General features: G+C 35.4%; 1 protein-coding gene across 1 annotated transcript; it reads right to left on the bottom strand.

Annotated features, from left to right (window-relative positions):
* Positions 1-177: 177 nt before the first annotated feature.
* LOC141431035 (odorant receptor coreceptor-like) lies at positions 178-15,657 on the bottom strand (the record flags this gene model as incomplete). The annotated part of the gene is given in 9 exon segments (XM_074092001.1): positions 178-277; positions 699-870; positions 873-914; positions 1,436-1,622; positions 2,772-2,932; positions 5,603-5,739; positions 14,321-14,531; positions 15,217-15,316; positions 15,429-15,657. Coding segments are annotated over 8 exon segments (1,110 nt in total), but the record flags the coding sequence as incomplete, so codon positions are not given.
* Between the last annotated feature and the right edge of the window lie 4,188 nt (positions 15,658-19,845).

Below are 19,845 nucleotides of genomic sequence, written 5' to 3'. Positions count from 1 at the left end.
AAACTTACTGGCTTGAAGATACTTTTTTCCGTGAACATTAGAGAGCATCTTTTAGTAAGTAATCTTACGGCAGCTATCATAATAGTCACGGAAGTCTAGAGTTTCCCAAACTAATGTAAAGCCAGCATAGATGATAATAATGCTATTTAACAATCCGTATAGCGTATGTACATTTACCTTCGTAGCTTGATAAGCCAAGAGTGTGAGCGTGATAGTTGACACCAACATGTGGAACAGTAGGGCAGTACCATAAGTATCTCCTATGGATGCCACCAGTCTACGGAAGAATGATACGCAAGCAATTAAAAATTACAACTCAGAAAATTTGTTTATCCCATAGAATTTAAATATAAAAGATTAAACCCTGGGTTTAACTAAAGCCCCATTTACTCTTATAGGCAATAAGAACTTGCATGCAATTTTCACTACATTGAAGTATTTCTTTGATCAACTGAATTCATTGTTTCTCAATAATCTACGGTGTAATGCAACTTGTATGGAAGCTCTTGCGTGGTTTAAATGAGGCTTAAGGGTTTACTGCATCCCTCTCCGTTAAATTCCTGTTATTTTATGTCATAAAATGTGACGGGTATCTGTCACGCCGTCGCTGTTTAATCCAATAAACAAACAGAGACAGTATCATTGATTTTATAGCATCACACAAGTCACCAAGAACTTAACGTAGAATGGTGAATTACCTCACGACGTGCTTATGGCGTTCCACCCAATACTTGATAGCTGACCGCGCCAGCATCTCCTGCTTCTGCGTCAAACCGTTAGGGTTGTTCGGATTGGGGTTGTTAAAGTTCTGCAGACGTCCTCCGGCGCCTCGTAGCATCATGCCAAAGTCTTGCTGCGTCGAGTATATCCCCTAATGTCCATGTCCACTGGGTCTGGCACCTTTTCAGATTTTTCTAAAATGATGGCAATGATTCAGATTTTTATTGAGATGAAACTTAACACGCCTTGAATGTGTAACGAAGGCAATGTAAATGTGTAGAAATACAAACACAAATTAATTTTGCACAAAACACTGATAAATAAATAGATAGATAGTTTAAAACTTTGATTACCTAGGAATATAGGTAAATGGCCTAAAATAACAATGACAAATTAAGAAAGTCCAAAAGTTATAATTAATAATGATCAATAGAGGGACATCCAGTTTTAGATGAAACGATTAATTAAAAGTTTTATTGTCTTTTGTTTGTCTCTTAAAATTTTGACAGGCGAATCATAAGTTTGGAATTTGGGGATCAAAGTCAAATCACATCTTCAATTTTAAATCAAACGATGTTAGGAGTACTCAATACCAATTAGTCATCTACTAACTCAGACATTAATTAATTCTACCTACATGGAAGCTGTCAGCTCTTCAGTCCAGTCAATTCTTTGCAATTTGTACTAGGATATGAGAAAATCAAACGATTATTACCTGTGGAAGAAGCCCTGAACAGCTCCGAGGTATTGGGCCGGTAGGTATCAAGGGAGGCGCTAAGTTCCATAAGAGGTTTCATGATAGCTTTGAGGTGTTGCAGCTGCTCGCAAGCGAAGATTAACCACGAGCAGAACATCACGTCCATCAGGTTTGCGATAGCCATAGAGAAGATGAGCCAGTAGATCTGTTAGACATTTAAAGGTAAGCATTTCAAGAGAGAATCCCTGCTTTATGAGTTGAAACAATTTTTCTAGCATGTTCAGAAAATAAAATGTCTTATTAATTAATCTGGATTCGGCTTAGTTTAATAATTCCCAGTGTAACCCACTGATACTTCAGGGCACGGGCCTCCTCTCTGAATGAGAAAACTTGAGCTATAGTCCAAGTGCAAATTAGAAATTTCACACACATCATTGATTCGCAGGTATGTCAATTTTTTGGTAAATTCTAACCATAACTTCGCAATAAAACTCAAGATACAAGACTGGGCCCAAATCCACTACTCTGCTTGAAAAGCCATAAGTCAAGCTACTAGGCACTAGGTACGGCTTCAACGGCTAAGTATATCTACAGGATGATAAATCCAAATGGGTCAGTAAGGAGAAATCAGAAATTATGAGAGATAGCGAAATCAGGAAACATGGCTCGATTTTAGATTTAACAAAAATTACATTCATTTTTTTATTTACTCGTAACTCTCATACATAACCGGGAGTCGAACCTGGTCAAAATCTCTGTAAACTATGTTACAAATTGCAAATGCACGTTTTTTCGTTGTTATTGTTGATTGTGTGAATCATAAGTGAAAATAAATAAATTTTACAAGCTTTTATTTAACTTACAATGTACATATTATTATGGAGGTACGAGTATGTAGGTATGTATGTATGTATGTACGGGTCAAATCTTGCAATTTAAATTTGTCCAGCAATCGGTTTGACTTGAAATATGGCATACTTATGTAAATTTTATGACAATACAATAATTTGGTAGTAAGTAGGTACATCCTTGTCCGGCCAGGATTGTCTCCGCAGGACGGAACGCCTCAACGGTTAATGAAATCGACTTGATATTTGGTATGAAAATGAAGTTTAGTTGACAATACAAATACAGATAACATAAAGTACAGTCAGAAAAAATAAAAGCTTCTAAAAATAAAAAAGACTTTTTTGATATTTTATTCCTAAGAACAGATTTCGCTATCTCTCATAGTTTCTGATTTCTCCCTACTGACCCATTTGGATTAATCACCCTGTATGTACTTACATGTAACTTCCTATTTATTAGAAAGAAGGCTAAACAAGGCGGGGCTATATGTTGAATTAAATATTACCTGATAGACAAAAGCCACAATGTACATGGTCCCGCTCATAGCGTTGAAGGGGTACCAGGTTTTCAGAGGCAGCCGGGGGGCTGGCTCAGTCAACGTATCGTTGCTCTCCTTGTCAGCGATCAGGCGCACCGACTCACCGAAGAAGGTGATTGTTATCCAACCTGAGAACAATTTTTGGTCAAAGAATAAAATTATGTTTTCATTTAGTAGGTTCAAGTTAAGACATTGTTAATTAAATTTGTCTTAAGTTATGTATAATATTTTATCATTCCATTCTCTAGGTCTCTCTCTGGTCCGATACAGTAGAACAACAAGTGCATAAAAGTCTTTATCTTACCCGAGATGCCTGAAGTAGGCGAAGGTTGATAGTTAAGTCGAAGGTAAAATAGGTTAATACACTCTACTCTTCACTTCAATTGCAAAGAAAATAAACAGCAATTGTATAAGTAAATAATGTTTATTTGGGTGGATCAGCTATTACTTGTTGTTATTGTGTTCCGTCAGCGAGGGGACAAAAGTAGTACAGTTTGATAGAATAAATGTTGTGTCAACTTGTGTCACATTATACTAACATGCTTATTAGATGACCAATTATAGAAGGGGCTTAAATCCACCACAAAAATGCATGTTTGGCAAATTTTAATTCTATAAACTTACGGCTTTAAGAGTAACTCAGGAGACCGTGACTTCAGCAATAACAAGTGACAAGAAAAAGTTGATCGACCCATTTACCACCTTTTATTTTTCATGCACTGCTATAGTAACTTACTATAAGTAATTGTGTAATTTCACTAATTCAAAACACAAATTTAAAATAGCACATTGTGTGTTAAGGGCGGTAAATAAGGAATTACGAACGAGAGTCTATTAGAAGCCCGAAGTCGAAGTCTTTAATTAGTCGATGTTCGTAATTCCTTATTTATCGCCCTTAAGAAAAATTTAAGTTTGCAATATGACCCGTGCGACATACAATGTTTTTCATTAAATTTGCAAGTAAAATTTTATATTTGTAAATGAAAAAATACCGCCGGCTGCGCTCTTGGCAGCGCCGCCGGCGCCGCCCTTCCCCTCCCTCAGCACGTGCCTGACGTGCGTGTGCGTGCATGTGGTGCTTCTGCTGCGCCATGCGCAGCATCAGCGCGCGCAGCAGTATTAGTACGGGCAATGACTCATTTACCGACCTTGGGCTTCATGACAGGAAAATTAGTACGCGCAATGACTCATTTGCCGACCTTGGGTTTCATGACAAGCACATTAAGGTCGAGGGTTTTATTTGGGGGGTTGCAACCAAGGTAGCCTGCTAGTTACGACACTGTTTACGAGTAAGCGTGGTGAAAAATGCATATACGTTAAAACATTATTTTACAACCTTTTTTTTGTTCATGGCTGTTGGCGTCTGACTGTCGTAGTCTTATAGACGAAGCTTTTATTTTATGCACAAGAGTAAAAAAAACGTTTTATCTCGCCTACATCCAGCATAAACACAAAGTTTACGAGAATAAGAAAAGGATTATCTATTGAAGAAAAAATTACTCTTAAAATGTATTTTATCTCTCCGAGAAAAGCAGATCTATCTAAGTAGTATCCAAAAACCCACTGATTAAAAACGCAATACCTATGTATGGAAAAGTAATTTTATTTCAAGCAAATACCCTCACCTACAACTGTCGTCTACTTGTCACTGTATTTTTCCCAACTTTGCATTTCCTTTTCCCGATCTATTTACATCCAGCGTCCACTGGGAGTTTGCGGCATGTTTATGTATTTCGATCTTATACGCATCTTGTTTCTTAGGTGGGACGACTGAAATTATTTATTTTATGCTCTCGTTTCTAGTACAGTGAAAAATAGCGTCGCGGCTTGCCACAAAATTACACTGAGTATGGCCTAATTTATGCTACTAATCAATACAGTATATTTTATCCCCGTAACGTGTAAAGTTAGTTCATTGCATTTATTTTTATAATATTCGTATATTTTGCTAAGTCAATAATTCCATTTAAGGGGCTACCCGAGGTTTTCATCGATTTTTGAGAAGTTTTGAATCTTATCTTCTACTTTTGCACTAAATATAGAATTATAAGTCAAACGGCTATCGGATCTCCTATCTTTTATTTCCATTTTTGTCTAACGGATTTTGAAAAAAATGAATACTTAATTTTGTATTATTTTTTTAAACATTGTCTAAAAAAACACTTCTTTCGTATCTCTATTGACGTGAAAGATCTAACAATATATAAAATCTACATATTTGGCTTCATCTTTGAATGACGTCTCTAAAAACGTGTCGAGGGTTTTCATTTGAAACTAATTAACACAAAAGTTATGGCCAGAAAACCAGTTTTTTGGCCTAAAATTGTTCAACTTTGATGCCAAATATCTCGAAGACAATGAACTTTGAAGTAAATATGGGATACTATATTGCTTAAAGCCGTTGCTGTTAACATAATAAGCTACAAAAATTAAAGGAAACTAAGGAATTCAGATAGAAGGTCATTGGAGCATGGGATCCCCTTAATTTCTAACTCTACACTGTTGCGCTTCGCTTTATTTAGATGAAAATTAAACTGACAGAAAAACGGCCAGTACCTATTAAATTTTGCATTCATAACTATTAGACCATGCTCAGCTTTGGAGTACTTAATCGATTCTACTCTCGATTCTGAACAAACTAATTTTAGATTTTCAGTTATTTAATTAACACCTCACTCACCTCAATAATACTTGTTGTGAGTTATCTTTGATTGAGGGGTTCTAAGGAGGAGGCTTTTGTTCAACAGTGGACGTCTTCCGTCTGATGATGATGATGATGAATATTAGGATGAACTTACTGACAACGGCGAGGATGGTGAAAGACCCGATGAAGTAGAGCAGACGACGCATCTTGTTAAGAGCCAGCTGGTGGTAGCGGGCGTCAGATTCCGTGAACAACGGGTGGCTGTTTGACTGGTTCCATACTGCCAGGGTCCTGTGAACAGCGTGAACGTGAACTTCAGGCAATAGACGTCCCACTGCTGGGCACAGGCTTTGCAGAACGAGAGAGAGGGCTTGGGTTGTAGTTGGGGCCCAGTGGGTATTGGTAACTTCGTAAACACCATTGAATGCTCAATTATGCTTAGAGGGTAGTCCTACGAGCGTTTTAACCGCTATTCAGTTTCCTGCCGCGCATAATTGAAGAAATGAGAGACGGTAAGCAAGAAAATTGAATGAATTGTAATTGTACCGTATCTTTTTATAAAATCCATCCATTCTACCCGACTCATTCCTTCAGTATAACCGATACAAATCTGATAGCGGTTGAAACGCTTGTACAGCTACCATCTAATCCTACTAATATTATAAAGGCGTGTGTTTGTGGTTGTTACTCCTTCATGTTAAAGCAGCTAGATACAATATCGGGGCATGTAGGTAAAATGTATGAAATATGTACTTGTCTTTCATATTGTCCGGCCCGATATCGGATGTCGGAGCCGACACCGATATGTTGGTGGCACCATCGGATGCCCGTGGGCTGGTGGTCGATAATGTTTGTATGTGTGCTATACGTGTATCTAAATTGTCTCTGTGTGCCCAGAGCCCGATGCGTGGCGACGATTTTGTCGGAAATATGTGAAAACAGAAAATTATGGTGTCGTCTATCGGGTGTCGACCATCGTCGTCCGATACCGATATCGGATCGGATAATCTAAAAGCGCTCTTAGACTAATTATAACTCATACGCAATTCATTTGAAATTTTTAGTCGCAATTTTTATGCAGGCAGGAGCCTGCCAGACTATAATTATATTTCGCATTAAAAATTATTTTTTGTTTTTATAAAGCCATTTCAATGATTTTTAATCAAGTGCACTTGTTTTTTTTTTCTTACACTGTCGGGTAGGGTTTTTTTTTAATTAAGTACTTATTACCTATTTTTTTTTGTTTAAGTCATTCATTATTTAAAAGAACAAAATCAATGAATACAATTTACGAAACAATATGATACATTTCTTATTTTGTGGGCCAGAATAATTGAAAGATTAGAAATGTAAAGAAAAAAATATATTGGGGTTTTATGTAAATAGGCGAACCGATCGTCTGCCATTAATATTCATAATATTCAATCTTGTTACTGAAGAAACCAATTCTGCTTTATTTGCATACCTTTTTCAAATACACGGAAAGATACTTTCGTCTAATATAAAAGATAAATAATTTTGTATCTTGTAATTTTATCTAAGATTCAGAATGACGCAACCTACTTATTTTTTTTTTAGAATTGGGCAATCCTGGATTCTCCGTACTCAGAATCACGAGTACTATTGATTATGAAGAAGAGACCCACTTGCTCGTTTTCCATCCAGTCAAATAAAAAAAACCGGCCAAGAGCGTGTCTGACACGCCCAAAATAGGGTTCTGTAGCCATTACTAAAAAAATAAGTAAGGCTGCTAATCTTAAACTACTAATACTTGTCTTCTCAAGCAAACTTAGCCGTTATAGTTTTCCTTGTAAGTTTGATATACTTACTACCATCCTGAATTTTTTCAAATTTTTCCACCCACCGGTTTAGATTTTAGAGGAAGGGGGGGGACATGATTAAAATCCTAACCACAAAGGTTTTTTTTTCTAGGGAGGTGGGGAATGCTCATAGAATTCAGCCAAGCCGGTATCAAAAACATAGATATCAGAAAAATTTGACGAGGGTATACTTCATACAATTTTTCGATAATTTCGATGAAGTTCTGGGAATTTTTACGGGAATTCTAATTTCAAAATTCTAATTCAACTGTTTACTAATGATTCAGCTGGTAACTACGAGTATTACGTGGGATTAGATGAAACACAAATAGTTAGACTACAAAAAAAAGTTTACTTAAGTGCAACGTCATGATCATCATCATCACGACCTATGTACGTCCCACCGCTGGGCACCTCCTCTCAAAATGAGAGAGCTTCGGCCGTAGCTCCCACGCGACCCAGTGCAGATTGGGAACTTCACACACACCATTAAATTTCTTGGCGGTGAGTGCAGGTTCCTTCACCGTAAAGCTGATAAATTTCAAATGTGATTTCGCATATAAATTCCGAAAAACTGAGAGGTGTGAGCCTGGGTTCGAACCCACGACCCGCTGCTTGAGAGGCCATAGGTCACACCACTAAGCCACCACGGCACGGATATTGTGCTACATAAAAGCACAATATCGGCAAGCATAGCTCATGGCGTGAGAACCAGCATAATACCTTACAGACTTTACGGGCAGCGGTCTAGGTCGCGACAGCTGTACGTGTTCACAATACTTCCATAAGTCAATATTTGTAACTACATTTCTATTAGGTATACCTCATCATCATCATCATCATCAGCCCGAAGACGTCCACTGCTGGACAAAGGCCTCCCCCTTAGAACGCCATAATAGGTATACCTACTTACTTTATATTTTTAGTGTTTCTATTAGCACCGAAAAAGTCCACAGTTAGGAAATATTCATGGGATTTATAAGAGTAATTCATTTTTCTGCCGTACTTATGTAATTTAGTACTTATATACAGTCGTACTGATTTCAAGAACCGGATATTTTAGCTAGGAACTTATTTTTTATATATATATTCCACTGTATGGCAAACGAGCAAGTGGGTCTCCTGATGGTAAGAGATCACCACCGCCCATAAACATCTGTAACACCAGGGGTATTGCAGATACGTTGCCAACCTAGAGGCCTAAGATGGAATTGAGGTATTCCAGTGCCAGTAATTTCACCGGTTGTCTTACTCACCACGCCGAAACACAACAGTGCAAACACTGCTGCTTCATGGAAGGATTAGCGAGCGAGCAATATAGTGGTAGAAATCCGAGCGGACCTTGCACAAGGTCACTTTGAGTTAACTTTTTTTTATCACGCGAAAATTGACCCCAATTAACCTAGTCCCAAACTAAGCAAAACTTGTAGGTACTGTTTTAAATTTTCCGCGACTTTTGGAAGTTTTGTGTGTCTATTGGATATGGCCTACATCTTTTGGTTGCATTTATTTGAAATTTGGTATACTTAGATTTTGTAAGTATGGATGGAAGCTCTGATGTAAAAGGGTTTTTTATCAATAAAATGAACAAGAAAAACGACATCAATTTTATACGACAACGAACATTTTTTACCTGGAAAATTAAATAGGCACTAATTGTAAAAAAATCTTATTCGTTTTATGATGGCAATGTCGTCTAAAATATTAAATAGCTATTATCAAAACTTGCCCGGTAATTAATTATTATTTAATTACCGTTATAAAATATTATACGAGGAGACAAGAGTTAATTAAAACCATGCGGTTAATTACGCTTCGCAGTAAAAGTTGAGCGACAAAATTTAATTTCAAGCTGAAAATTATTTCGCAAAGTTCAGTGTATCTACCTTTATTTTGCGCTAGTGACTCGCCCGGCTTCGCACGGGTGCAATTTTGAAAAAAAAGGTCTCTACTCAAAGGCCCTTCGAATGTTTTAGCTCTTTTCACCAAAAAGGTCTCGTTAGTTTGTGTCATCCCACTAATATCTATTATAAATGCGAAAGTTTGTAAGTCTGTTAGCTATTATTAAATAATTACACAAAACCAGAAAATAAATTTAACATTTTAAATTATACATAATAAAACTAAAATAATTCTCAATAAAATCAATGCTGTACAAACTTTATCCTTTTCTTCGGTATTGTGTGATTATCATAACAAAGGAACAAAAATGTATTTCAAATTAAACTCCTTGAGTAGGGTAACGATCATTCTCCACTTTTTTTATAAAACACGTTTTATTTCACTTGTAACTAAGTAAGAAACAAAATGGCGAATAATTTTATCAAATAGTCTATTGTATTAACTGATTCGGAAACGCAATTGGACCCGCTAGATGGCGCTGTTGTTTGTATCTTATCATAATTTTACTGTAGTGTTTGTTTTGGGCAGGACAACATCTGCCGGGTCCTCTAGTAAATAATAATTTGTATTGTGATAAGGAACAGATTTTGTTATTTTATTCGAAATAATATAATTAAGAACTTCACTTGTATTACTGACCATTAAACCTTTACCCGCCGTCTTCGCAGGTGTAAACCATTACGTAATCCTTGCAATGGTATTTAAATTCTGGGATTTAAAAAAAACCGTGTGAATTCACTCATTTAAATCATTAAAGATACATAAATAAAACAAATTGTATCTAATGCTAGCGGTTTTAATTTAAAGCGGTAAGGTCACATTTGAAAAGCTTAAGTCTTTGAGTTTCTTAAACCTTCTAACTTTTGGCACAATTTTCAAATTTTTTCTCCATAAGAAAGAACCTTCTACAAAGTATTAGAAAATAAAGAAAAAAAAGATGGATGAAATTAGTATAGTTCTCAGGTTATGGTGTGAACAAAGGAAATATGGATTTATTAGAAAATATATTTTATTACACTGCGAATAAATTAACTCCTTTAATAATCCTTTAAGTAGATTTAAAATTAAGTATTTTTAGAATTTTTAAGTGTAACCATCAGAAGAAACAGACAAGCACTATCAAAAATTATCTTTTTTAATAAATAATTTAAACTAAATTAGATTAAGTGTTTTACTGGCTATACAGGCAAAGCCCTCGTCGGTGACTCACCGGGGTCACGCCGTTTGTCACCTGGATAATTAGTTTTAAATATCGTGTTTTTTTTTAATCTATTTTATTGATTATGTGTATGTTAATCTGTAAGGTATAAGCTCGAAATAAATAAATCGGGTTATTATTTAAAAAAAATGTCTCCGTAAACCAGCAAGCTTTGCCACCCTTCCTTCAATCGAGCTCTCGGATAAAAGCAGTAGAAGCGTCACCAGAGAAATTATTTTCCTCCACCATCCTTTGTATTTGCCTGTTAAATTAAAATTGGGTGGAAATGAATTTTTCTTTGAAACCCGACGGCTTGTGAAATAATAAATTCTCTCTTTTATCAAGATTTTAGGGGATGAACCTTAAGACGCAGATTTTAATATTACAAAAAACCGGCCAAGAGCATGTTGGACACGCCTAAAATAGGGTTCCGTAGCTATTACGAAAAAAATAAGTAATATTTATCTAAGAATTTCGTAATTTATTCGGAATCTTCCAAGTTTAGGTATATTTTATACCTTAGGCTGCTATTTACTCTTAAACTACTAATAATTCTCAAGCAAACTTAGCCGTTATAGTTTTCCTTGAAAGTTTAATAAACTTACTACCATTCTGAATGTTTTCAAAAGTTTTTCCACTCACCGGTTTAGATTTTAGAGGAGGGGGGGACGCTCGATTTTAATTTACACTTTAAAGTTGAATATTTTGCAAACAGATCACTGAATCGAAAAATCGTTTTAGCAAGCCCCTAATGATTTTAAAAGGGCTATCCAACGATACCCCACACAACAAGTTTGGATGAGAAAAAAAATCATCCCCACTTTACGTCTATGTACCTACCTACACTAAACTCTGTACACTAAAAAAAAATATTTTAGAAATTTTTATTATACTTTTTTGTCGGCATAGTTTACATACATATTCGTGCAAAATTACAGCTTTCTAGCATTGATATTCCCTGAGCAAAGCCGCGGACGGACGGACAGACAGACAGACAGACATGGCGAAACTATAAGGGTTCCGTTTTTACCATTTTGGCTCCGGAACCCTAAAAATGTTAGGAAATGGGCAGCATCATTCGCTCGAGCAATTGTCTCGCTTAGTCATAGACAAGAGATTATGAAAATTGTAAAAGTGTAGAATAGCACACGCTGTTTCAAAAATGTTCATTTTTTCTTTATTTATTTTCAAAGGGAATGTTTTGTAAATATAAATAACACGGGACAATTCACACCAATTGACCTAGTCCCAAAGTAAGCTTAGCAAAGCTTGTGTTATGGGTACTAAGCAATGGATAAATATAAATTATAATAGATAGATACATACTTAAATATTTATTGTTTTATTAAGTCATGATTTACTTCTATTAAGTTATTATTATGTTCTAGTTACAATGCATTTTGATTTTACTATTGATAATATTTGCTATGTCAAATGTAAGGATTAGGTACACTACTTTATTATCCGGCAAATTAATATTTATCATCAACCTTCACTTCTGGCAGATTTTCTCCTTGCGCTTGCATTTTGCGCGCCCTTCGAATTCGTAAATAAAATTAATTAATTTTGTGATATTATAAATTTTATTCATTAAGTCACATGAGTTTTTGGTATATTTTCATCACGTCATATATTTGTAAGTAGTGCCCACTGAATAATTTATTCAACGTTTTGTGCGAAAATATCACAGAAAGTTATAAGGTTTAAATTAGAAAGAAAGAAAGAAAGAAAATAATTTATTTATAACAGCAATGACACATAATAAGTAAAAATAACAATAGGAAATGTTGCCGCTATAAAAAGGTCCCGGCTCACAATATCGCTGTTTGAAAACCAGCACTGGTCTTCCACCGGGCCACAGGAGAGTGCAATTACGGAAATTAATAATTATTATCTCTCTCATAGACCAGTGGTAAAATTAATAAATCCATCCAAGCAGTATTTTTTCCAACAAATAAAGTAATTTTAAAATAAACTATACAGCAGATCATAGTCAATAAATCCCTGTTAGACTAATAAAAACTGTCAGGAGTATTTTTATTAAATTTCAGTTTTTATTTCAGCTGTGACCCTTGATGCGTCCATTATTTTGACAGTGACAGATGACTTTACGAGCAAAAAAAGGACTTTTGTTTTTCCAGCCATATTTGAATAACATCGTATGAAGTTACAACCGTTGAAGATTTCATTTTATTTTCAGTAAGGAGTATTTAAACTGGAAAAAACAGATTCACAAATCAACGCATTCTCTTGTTTGACCACGCATAACAAAATAGCAGTATGTAAAGAGAAGTCCAAAGTTGATGATTATTTTTTACCTGACTGCCCGAAGCGAAGCGAAGCGAATTATAGCTTCGCAGTTGGTCTCATTAAACGCTTTTATCTACATGCATATCATAACTTCCCTATTATGTGTTCAGAAACGACTATCAAATGGCCTTTATTAAGAAACCTGGTATCTGCGAGTGCATCTTAATGTTCACATTAAAGTACAGTGCATCTTAATGTTTACATTAAAGTATCGGTAATACTTTTTTTAACAATGTATATCTTTACATATTGTAGAAAACTTAGGACATTCATGTAGATAATAATTATTATTCAAAATCAAAGTCAAAGTCAAAGTCAAGTCAAAGACAAAGTCAAAGTCAAAGTCAAAGTCAAAGTCAAAGTCAAAGTCAAAGTCAAAGTCAAAATACAGGCCATATCTGAACATATTATAGAAAACTTATGATATGCATGTAGATAAAGTTATGTATGCGGCTATACATAATTAGGCATTATGCACCAGCCACATAAATAACTATTACTGTTACTAAAGTTCACTAAACTAGAGGGCACATACATTATAACTTACGAGTAAGCTGAGTTTAGACTTGCATACACAATTTTGCAATTGCAATACATTGCGGCGCTCGATTGACCACTACAAACTCCTTGGCTTTAAGGCCTCGCAATGTAATGCAACTTGCACGATTTTTCTTGCAAGTCTAAACTCGGCTGATTGAAAGCCCTAAGATTTCGAAATACGAGTGATTGTTTTTTTATCAACTATCACAAAGCTGTGGCCGGCTGACTGACTGACGATGCCGCACGAGTTACGGGCAACCGGCGAATGCAAGTGGCGAGTTGTCGATCACTGTGGCGTTTTAAGGAGGATCTTGTTCAACAGCTGATGTCTTCCAGTTGATGATGATGAATAAAAAAATTATATTTGTAAAGTTTTATGCTTTAATTTTACGGTTAAATGGACTCGTGATCGAAAAACCGTGCCAATGATGATAATAATGTTAATACATACATACATAATAATCACGCCTCTTTCCCGTAGGGGTAGGCAGAGACCACTTCTTTCCACTTGCCACGATCCTTACATACTTGTTTCGCTTCGTCCACTTTCATTATTCCCTTCATACATGCTGTTCGGTTTAGGGTACTCTTGATCTGGCCTTTTTTCAAGACGTCCCTGATTTGTTCTCGAAACGTCCGCCTAGGTCTACCCCTTCCAACACTTTCATTCACATTTGCCTCATACACTTTTTTCGTCAATCGTTCTTCATTCAGTCTCTCGACATGGCCAAACCATCTCAGCATACCTTTCTCAATTTTTGTCACTACATAATCTACTCTACTATATAATCGTCCAAAATGGTTGTATGGGTGTAAATAAAATCTCCTCGAAGTCAGACTCTTTTGACAGAATGCTCGTGGTCATGAGGAATCGCCCATCACTGCGGTCGCTGCCTTCTTGATCCTTCTGCATGGTCTCTATTGGCCGCTTGGCGAGCGCATTCTACTATAGGGATCTTGGTGACAGATTTCATAGTCTCTGTCCATTGGGTTGGTGATTGACCTTTACATTACACACATTATTATTACTGCTACATTATTGACCTAAATTACATTACATTAGACAACTAGTACATTACATACCTACATTAAATTTACATACCTGTAAAAATTCTTGGAGTTGAGTGCGAAGAATAGCAGCTTGATAATCGTATGCACAAAGAACAGTACTGTGATTGTGTTCGCCGTCAGTTCGTTGACTTCATCAGAGTACTGGGCCATATTGATAGCAAGGCAGAGGAAATTCACCACGATCAAGACAGCGTGCGTCGATGCATAAATCTTGCGCAGGAGCATAGACATGCCACCGGTTTCTAAAGAATTCGAATTTGGAAATCGCTGATTATAGTGCGCTTTTTTAAATTAGGATTTACTTAGCAGCTGAGCGATTAAATATTTTTATCCTCCCAAACTGTCCTAATTTTTCTATCTTTGTGGAAATTTCCTTTTTTAACCCCCAACTCAAAAAGAGGGGTGTTATAAGTTTGACCGCTATGTGTGTCTGTATGTCTGTGTGTGTGTGTGTCTGTCTATCTGTCTGTGGCAACGTAGCTCTTAAACGGGTGGACCGATTTGAATACGGTTTTTTTAATTGAAATCAGGTTTTCTAGCGATGGTACCTACTTAGATATGTTTTATCAAAATCGGCTTAGCCGTTTTTGAGATATTGAACTTTGAACTTTGAAGTCACAAAGTCAGAGGTTTTCCAACTTTTTGTTGGTTAAGTTATTTATACCATAAACAAAATATATTTTTTTCGAAAATAAGTTTGTAATTGGGATATTTAATTGGGATATTTTGGGAGACTTTCTTAATAGGCTCAGAGTCTTTCGCACTTCCAATGTGCAATTTTTTTTTGTAAGTCGAAGTCTTAATGAAACATGTAAAGTTTTTATTTGAGCTTTAAAATTCATTCTTCTGTTTGTTATCATTTCCACTTAATTACTTAAATATGTACTTACGAATCTAAACAACTTTTGAAACAAGATTTTTACTTACCATCAGTATAATTGAACAGGAAATGTCCTACCATTTGCATGAGTTTAATATTTGGCATGAGGTCGGACACGAGGCCCTGAGTTTTCACCTTCCCCATCATCTAAAACGATAATTAGAATTAATCTTCAAATAAAATTTAATTACCTAATTAGATTATCCTCCAATCCCAAAACGATTAAGATTACCCCAACCATCCCTAACTGCGCACTTACATTGATGGCCTTTTATTTTTTCTTTCGCTGTTAAAATCTCAATTCAATTACTATATAATTTTAATCACTTCTAAATTTCCCATCCGTATCAGTATTTTTTTTTCTTCTTTTTCTGGACGTGTGTCTTTTGTGCCAATGTCTCTGTGAATGATCGATTTATTTTTAACTGCCAGCACTTTCACTGACGTGTTCCTTTTTCAAAGACGCTCCTAGCAATGGTGGCAAAGTTTTCTTTGGGAAAACGACATATGGGCCCGTACTGCGAACACTAAGTAATTTGTACTTTTTAATTATGAATGCCCTGTCTTTGTGGGGGTTAATTGCATACGGTGAGAATGTGTGAGTATCATCGATTTTTAGTTGAATGACAATCGGTCAATGTTAGTTTTACATGTTTATTTTCTCTTTGTATTTGTTGTTCAACCGTTTGTTTTAGTTGAGGTTCTGTGAATAATAAAGTTCTGTGGTTACAATTACAAAGTTGATTTTGATTTTTTTTTTGTTAAGCAAAAACACAATCACACACACACACAATACACACACAAATGGCACAATATTATTATTATTGTTTTTTGTCACGTGTTGCCTTTTTTGGGATTCATAGTCAAAACGACAAAAATAGAACCTTAATAATTTACAAACGCAATTTAATAATAATTTTCGCATCATTAGTCTCTGATTTGCTACAGGCGTCGTTGATAATCAATCCGACAAATGATACGACAGATGACGGTATTTTAAGTGATAATGATGATAGATACTCGTAGATAGGTATTACAAAAATATTGTAGTTTTGAAAAACATTTTACACTTCAGAGAATAATTCTTCTGCAAAATTTAAGCTTTAAAATATTCAGTTAGGTTGTGTCAAGTACCAAGCTATAAGTATAGTTTTGTTTATAGATACAAGCTAAAGTACAAGACAGTAGTATGAGCAATTAAATTAAAAGTTGAACTTTGACAGCTTATTAGGCTAAAGCAGTTAAGGGGTGATGGTCGGTTAAAACTTGATATCTATTGAATATTTGCCGCATTATTAGTACAACAGAACCCTAGTCTTCGCGAGGTGACAATAAAAATTAAATGTACTTGGCTGCTATTTTAAAAATATTCGATTTACTTTCTTCATACAATTCCAATGCACAGAAATTTTAGGCAGAATGTAAGGCTGCCAGCTGCTTTTTAAAAAATCATGTCAAATTCCATTTCAACAAACGAAATCATATACAGCAAATAAAGTTGTCACTGGCTTATCACACTTGAAACGACATAAAAACTTACAAAAAAATAAAAAAGTGTCTTCTACAACCAAAAACAAACTTGAACAGTTTGATACAAGGTTGTTAATCGGACAACGTGTTTTGTAGGTTCTTTCATGTGCCCTGGCGAAAATAACATTTCGGTGTTAATATTATTTTCTTTTTATTTCTCCCACGCGACGCGATGGGGGAGCCGACTAAATTAAATTGGCGCCTGATTTTTTTTCTATTCAAAGTTACTCGTGTATATTTTTATTATTAGTGTTAAGTGACCTTGTTTACTGAACTGTTTCTAATAAGCTTTTTTTTTTATTCGATTGGATGGCAAACGAGCAAGTGGGTCTCCTGATGGTAAGAGATCACCACCGCCCATAAACATCTGCAACGCCAGGGGTATTGCAGATGCGTTGCCAACCTAGAGGACTAAGATGGAATAACTCAGGTGTCAGTAATTTCACCGGCTGTCTTACTCTCCACGCCGAAACACAACAGTGCAAGCACTTCTGCTTCACGGCAGGATTAGCGAGCAAGATTAGAAGCAATCCAGGTGGACTTTGCACAAGGTCCTACCACCTGCACCCCACTGCACTGCCTTATTTCAAAATAAGCTCAAGTAAAAATGCAAACGTGGGTAAGTATCAGGTAACAGCTATTAGACCTAGACAAATTTGCTACGGTGTGCCGCAGGGCTCAATACTAGGACCCCTTCTGTTTCTAATTTTTATAAATAACATCTCTGAAATAGGCCTGAAGGGACACATCACACTTTACGCTGATGACACGTGCCTTTTTTATTTTGGTAAATCCATTGACTCCGTTGTCGATGAAGCTCAGGCTGATTTGCGGTTGCTTGAGAATTGGTTCCTATGTAACTTGTTAACCATAAACGCATCCAAAACCGAGTACATAATTTTTGCACCAAAAAATAAGAAGAATTTAGAGCATAATGCGCTTACGATAAATGGAGAAATATTAAACGAAGTAAGCAAAATGAAATATCTAGGACTTGTTCTGCAAAGCGATTGTCATGGAAACCGCATATTGAAAAAATTATAACTAAAATATCATCGTTACGAGGTTTGTTTCGAGCAGTGGGTCGATCTTTTTCATTAAATGTCCGGTATACAATCTATAATACTAGTTAGTAGTCTATAATAATTAGTTATGCCACGCATTGAATATCTGGTTGAGCTCTGGGGTACAGCCGCAAAAACCAATCTGCAAGAATTACAAATAGCTCAAAATAAACTTATCAAAGTTCTCTTTCATTATCACTATCTGACTTCGACAAAGAAAGTGTATCATGCCACAAAAGTAATGAACATTGCACAGATCTACCAGTTTAAAATATGTATTCTTATCTATAAAATACTTAATAATAAAATTCACACTGAAATATCTTTTATAAAAAGAAACCAAACTTCCCTCACACAGCTAAGAAGAGCTCATTACATTTGCACACGATCGTCAAGAACTCACAATTATGGAAGGAAGAATATTAAATGCGAGGGGGTAAAAATATACAATGCTCTACCTAAGAACATTCAAGAAGCCGACTCCCTAGCAATATTTAAGAAAAAACTCAAGTGTTACATTTTAAAAAGTACTCAAGATAAATAAATTTACCGCACAATCAGAACGCGCCCTTATACTTAATTATCTTCGGCTCGTCAACTGATTCTCGAACCTGTTATGATTGTCGACTAAACTCCAATTCAATAGAATCTGACAATCCTGTAGACACTTCCAGCCTACTAATATAAACACCGGGCTGCCTAAGGCTTTGTGATGTGACTATTATTCTTTTTTGACTCCTTTTAGATCATAATTGCAACAACAGGGACATATATAATCAAGTGTGCCCACGATAGGGTGTCTTAAATATGTAGAAAATTGACAGATTCTATTGAATTGTACTTTAGATGTCTTAGTTTAAGAATACCCTCAACTTGCTTTTGTATGCTCATTTGTTAATAGTTTAAGCAAATTATTGTTACTTATTTCTCATTATAAGTGATTGTTATCTTTTTGAGAAATAAATAAATTCTTAACCATAACAGCTATTCAAAATACATATGTACTTACACAAAATCAAGATATACATTTTATTCCATAACCGTCATTATTACGATTCTTATTTAGCGGAGTTTAGTTAATTACTAACACATGTAGGTAAGTTTTTATTGAGACCTATAATAATAAAAAATTACGACATGATAATTATTTAAGAGGGTGTTTAATTGCTTGTATCTATTATCGATAAAACGCAATTTATCTTAACAAAAAAATATGATTGGTTTTTTGGAATCTTTTTGTATTTTTTATTTCAATTCCAAATTTTTACTTTTACGGTCATCCCGTATAACCGAAATTGAAAATACGAACTGAAATATAGATGCACAGAAAAAACAGAAAAATAAGACCATCACTGGGAATCGAACCCAGGTCCTCGGTAATCCGTATCGCGTGCTATACCGCTACACCACTGATGGTCAACGGTACTACGGTGGTACGGTACGGATTACCGAGGACCTGGGTTCGATTCCCAGTGATGGTCTTATTCTTCTGTTTTTTCTGTGCATCTATATTTCAGTTCGTATTTTCAATTTAACAAAAAATCCCAATTTCTTTCCATAGCTAAAAGCTATTACTCCACAGTTGTCTTCTAATAAAATCTTGAAAATCGTCTCTACTTCTTATTTCAATGAACCTTTTTAATGGAGTTTTCTATTGCAAAACTGTAATTTATTTTGTCAGTACAAATGTTAAAGCAGATAAATAACTAAATTATTTAGTCCATATTCATCACAATGTTACATAATTAATTATTTTAATTAGGCCTCTATGTGCCTGTTCTAATAGTCATTGCATTTTATAATAAACAAAGAAATCGTTATCTAATCATTACCCCAGAAACAGCTGCTAATAATTTGAAAAATGCAAATACATCAAAAAAATTAACGAAAATGCCCGTTCCACTGGTGACCATAGGGCTGGCTCTTTCCTCCATCAACGTATTGGTATTGCCATACAACGCTGATTTTGTATGAAGGGTGGGCCAAATTTTGTGCCGCTGAGTATATTTATTTGGTATAAATAAGGATCAAAATAAGTTTCACATTTCAGTCAGCATTTCATTTCCTTATTTTACCAACATC

This window comes from Choristoneura fumiferana, chromosome 9, assembly GCF_025370935.1.
Source record: "Choristoneura fumiferana chromosome 9, NRCan_CFum_1, whole genome shotgun sequence".
NCBI classification, from domain to species: Eukaryota; Metazoa; Arthropoda; class Insecta; order Lepidoptera; family Tortricidae; genus Choristoneura; species Choristoneura fumiferana.
This window is presented reverse-complemented; position numbering and strand designations above follow the sequence as displayed.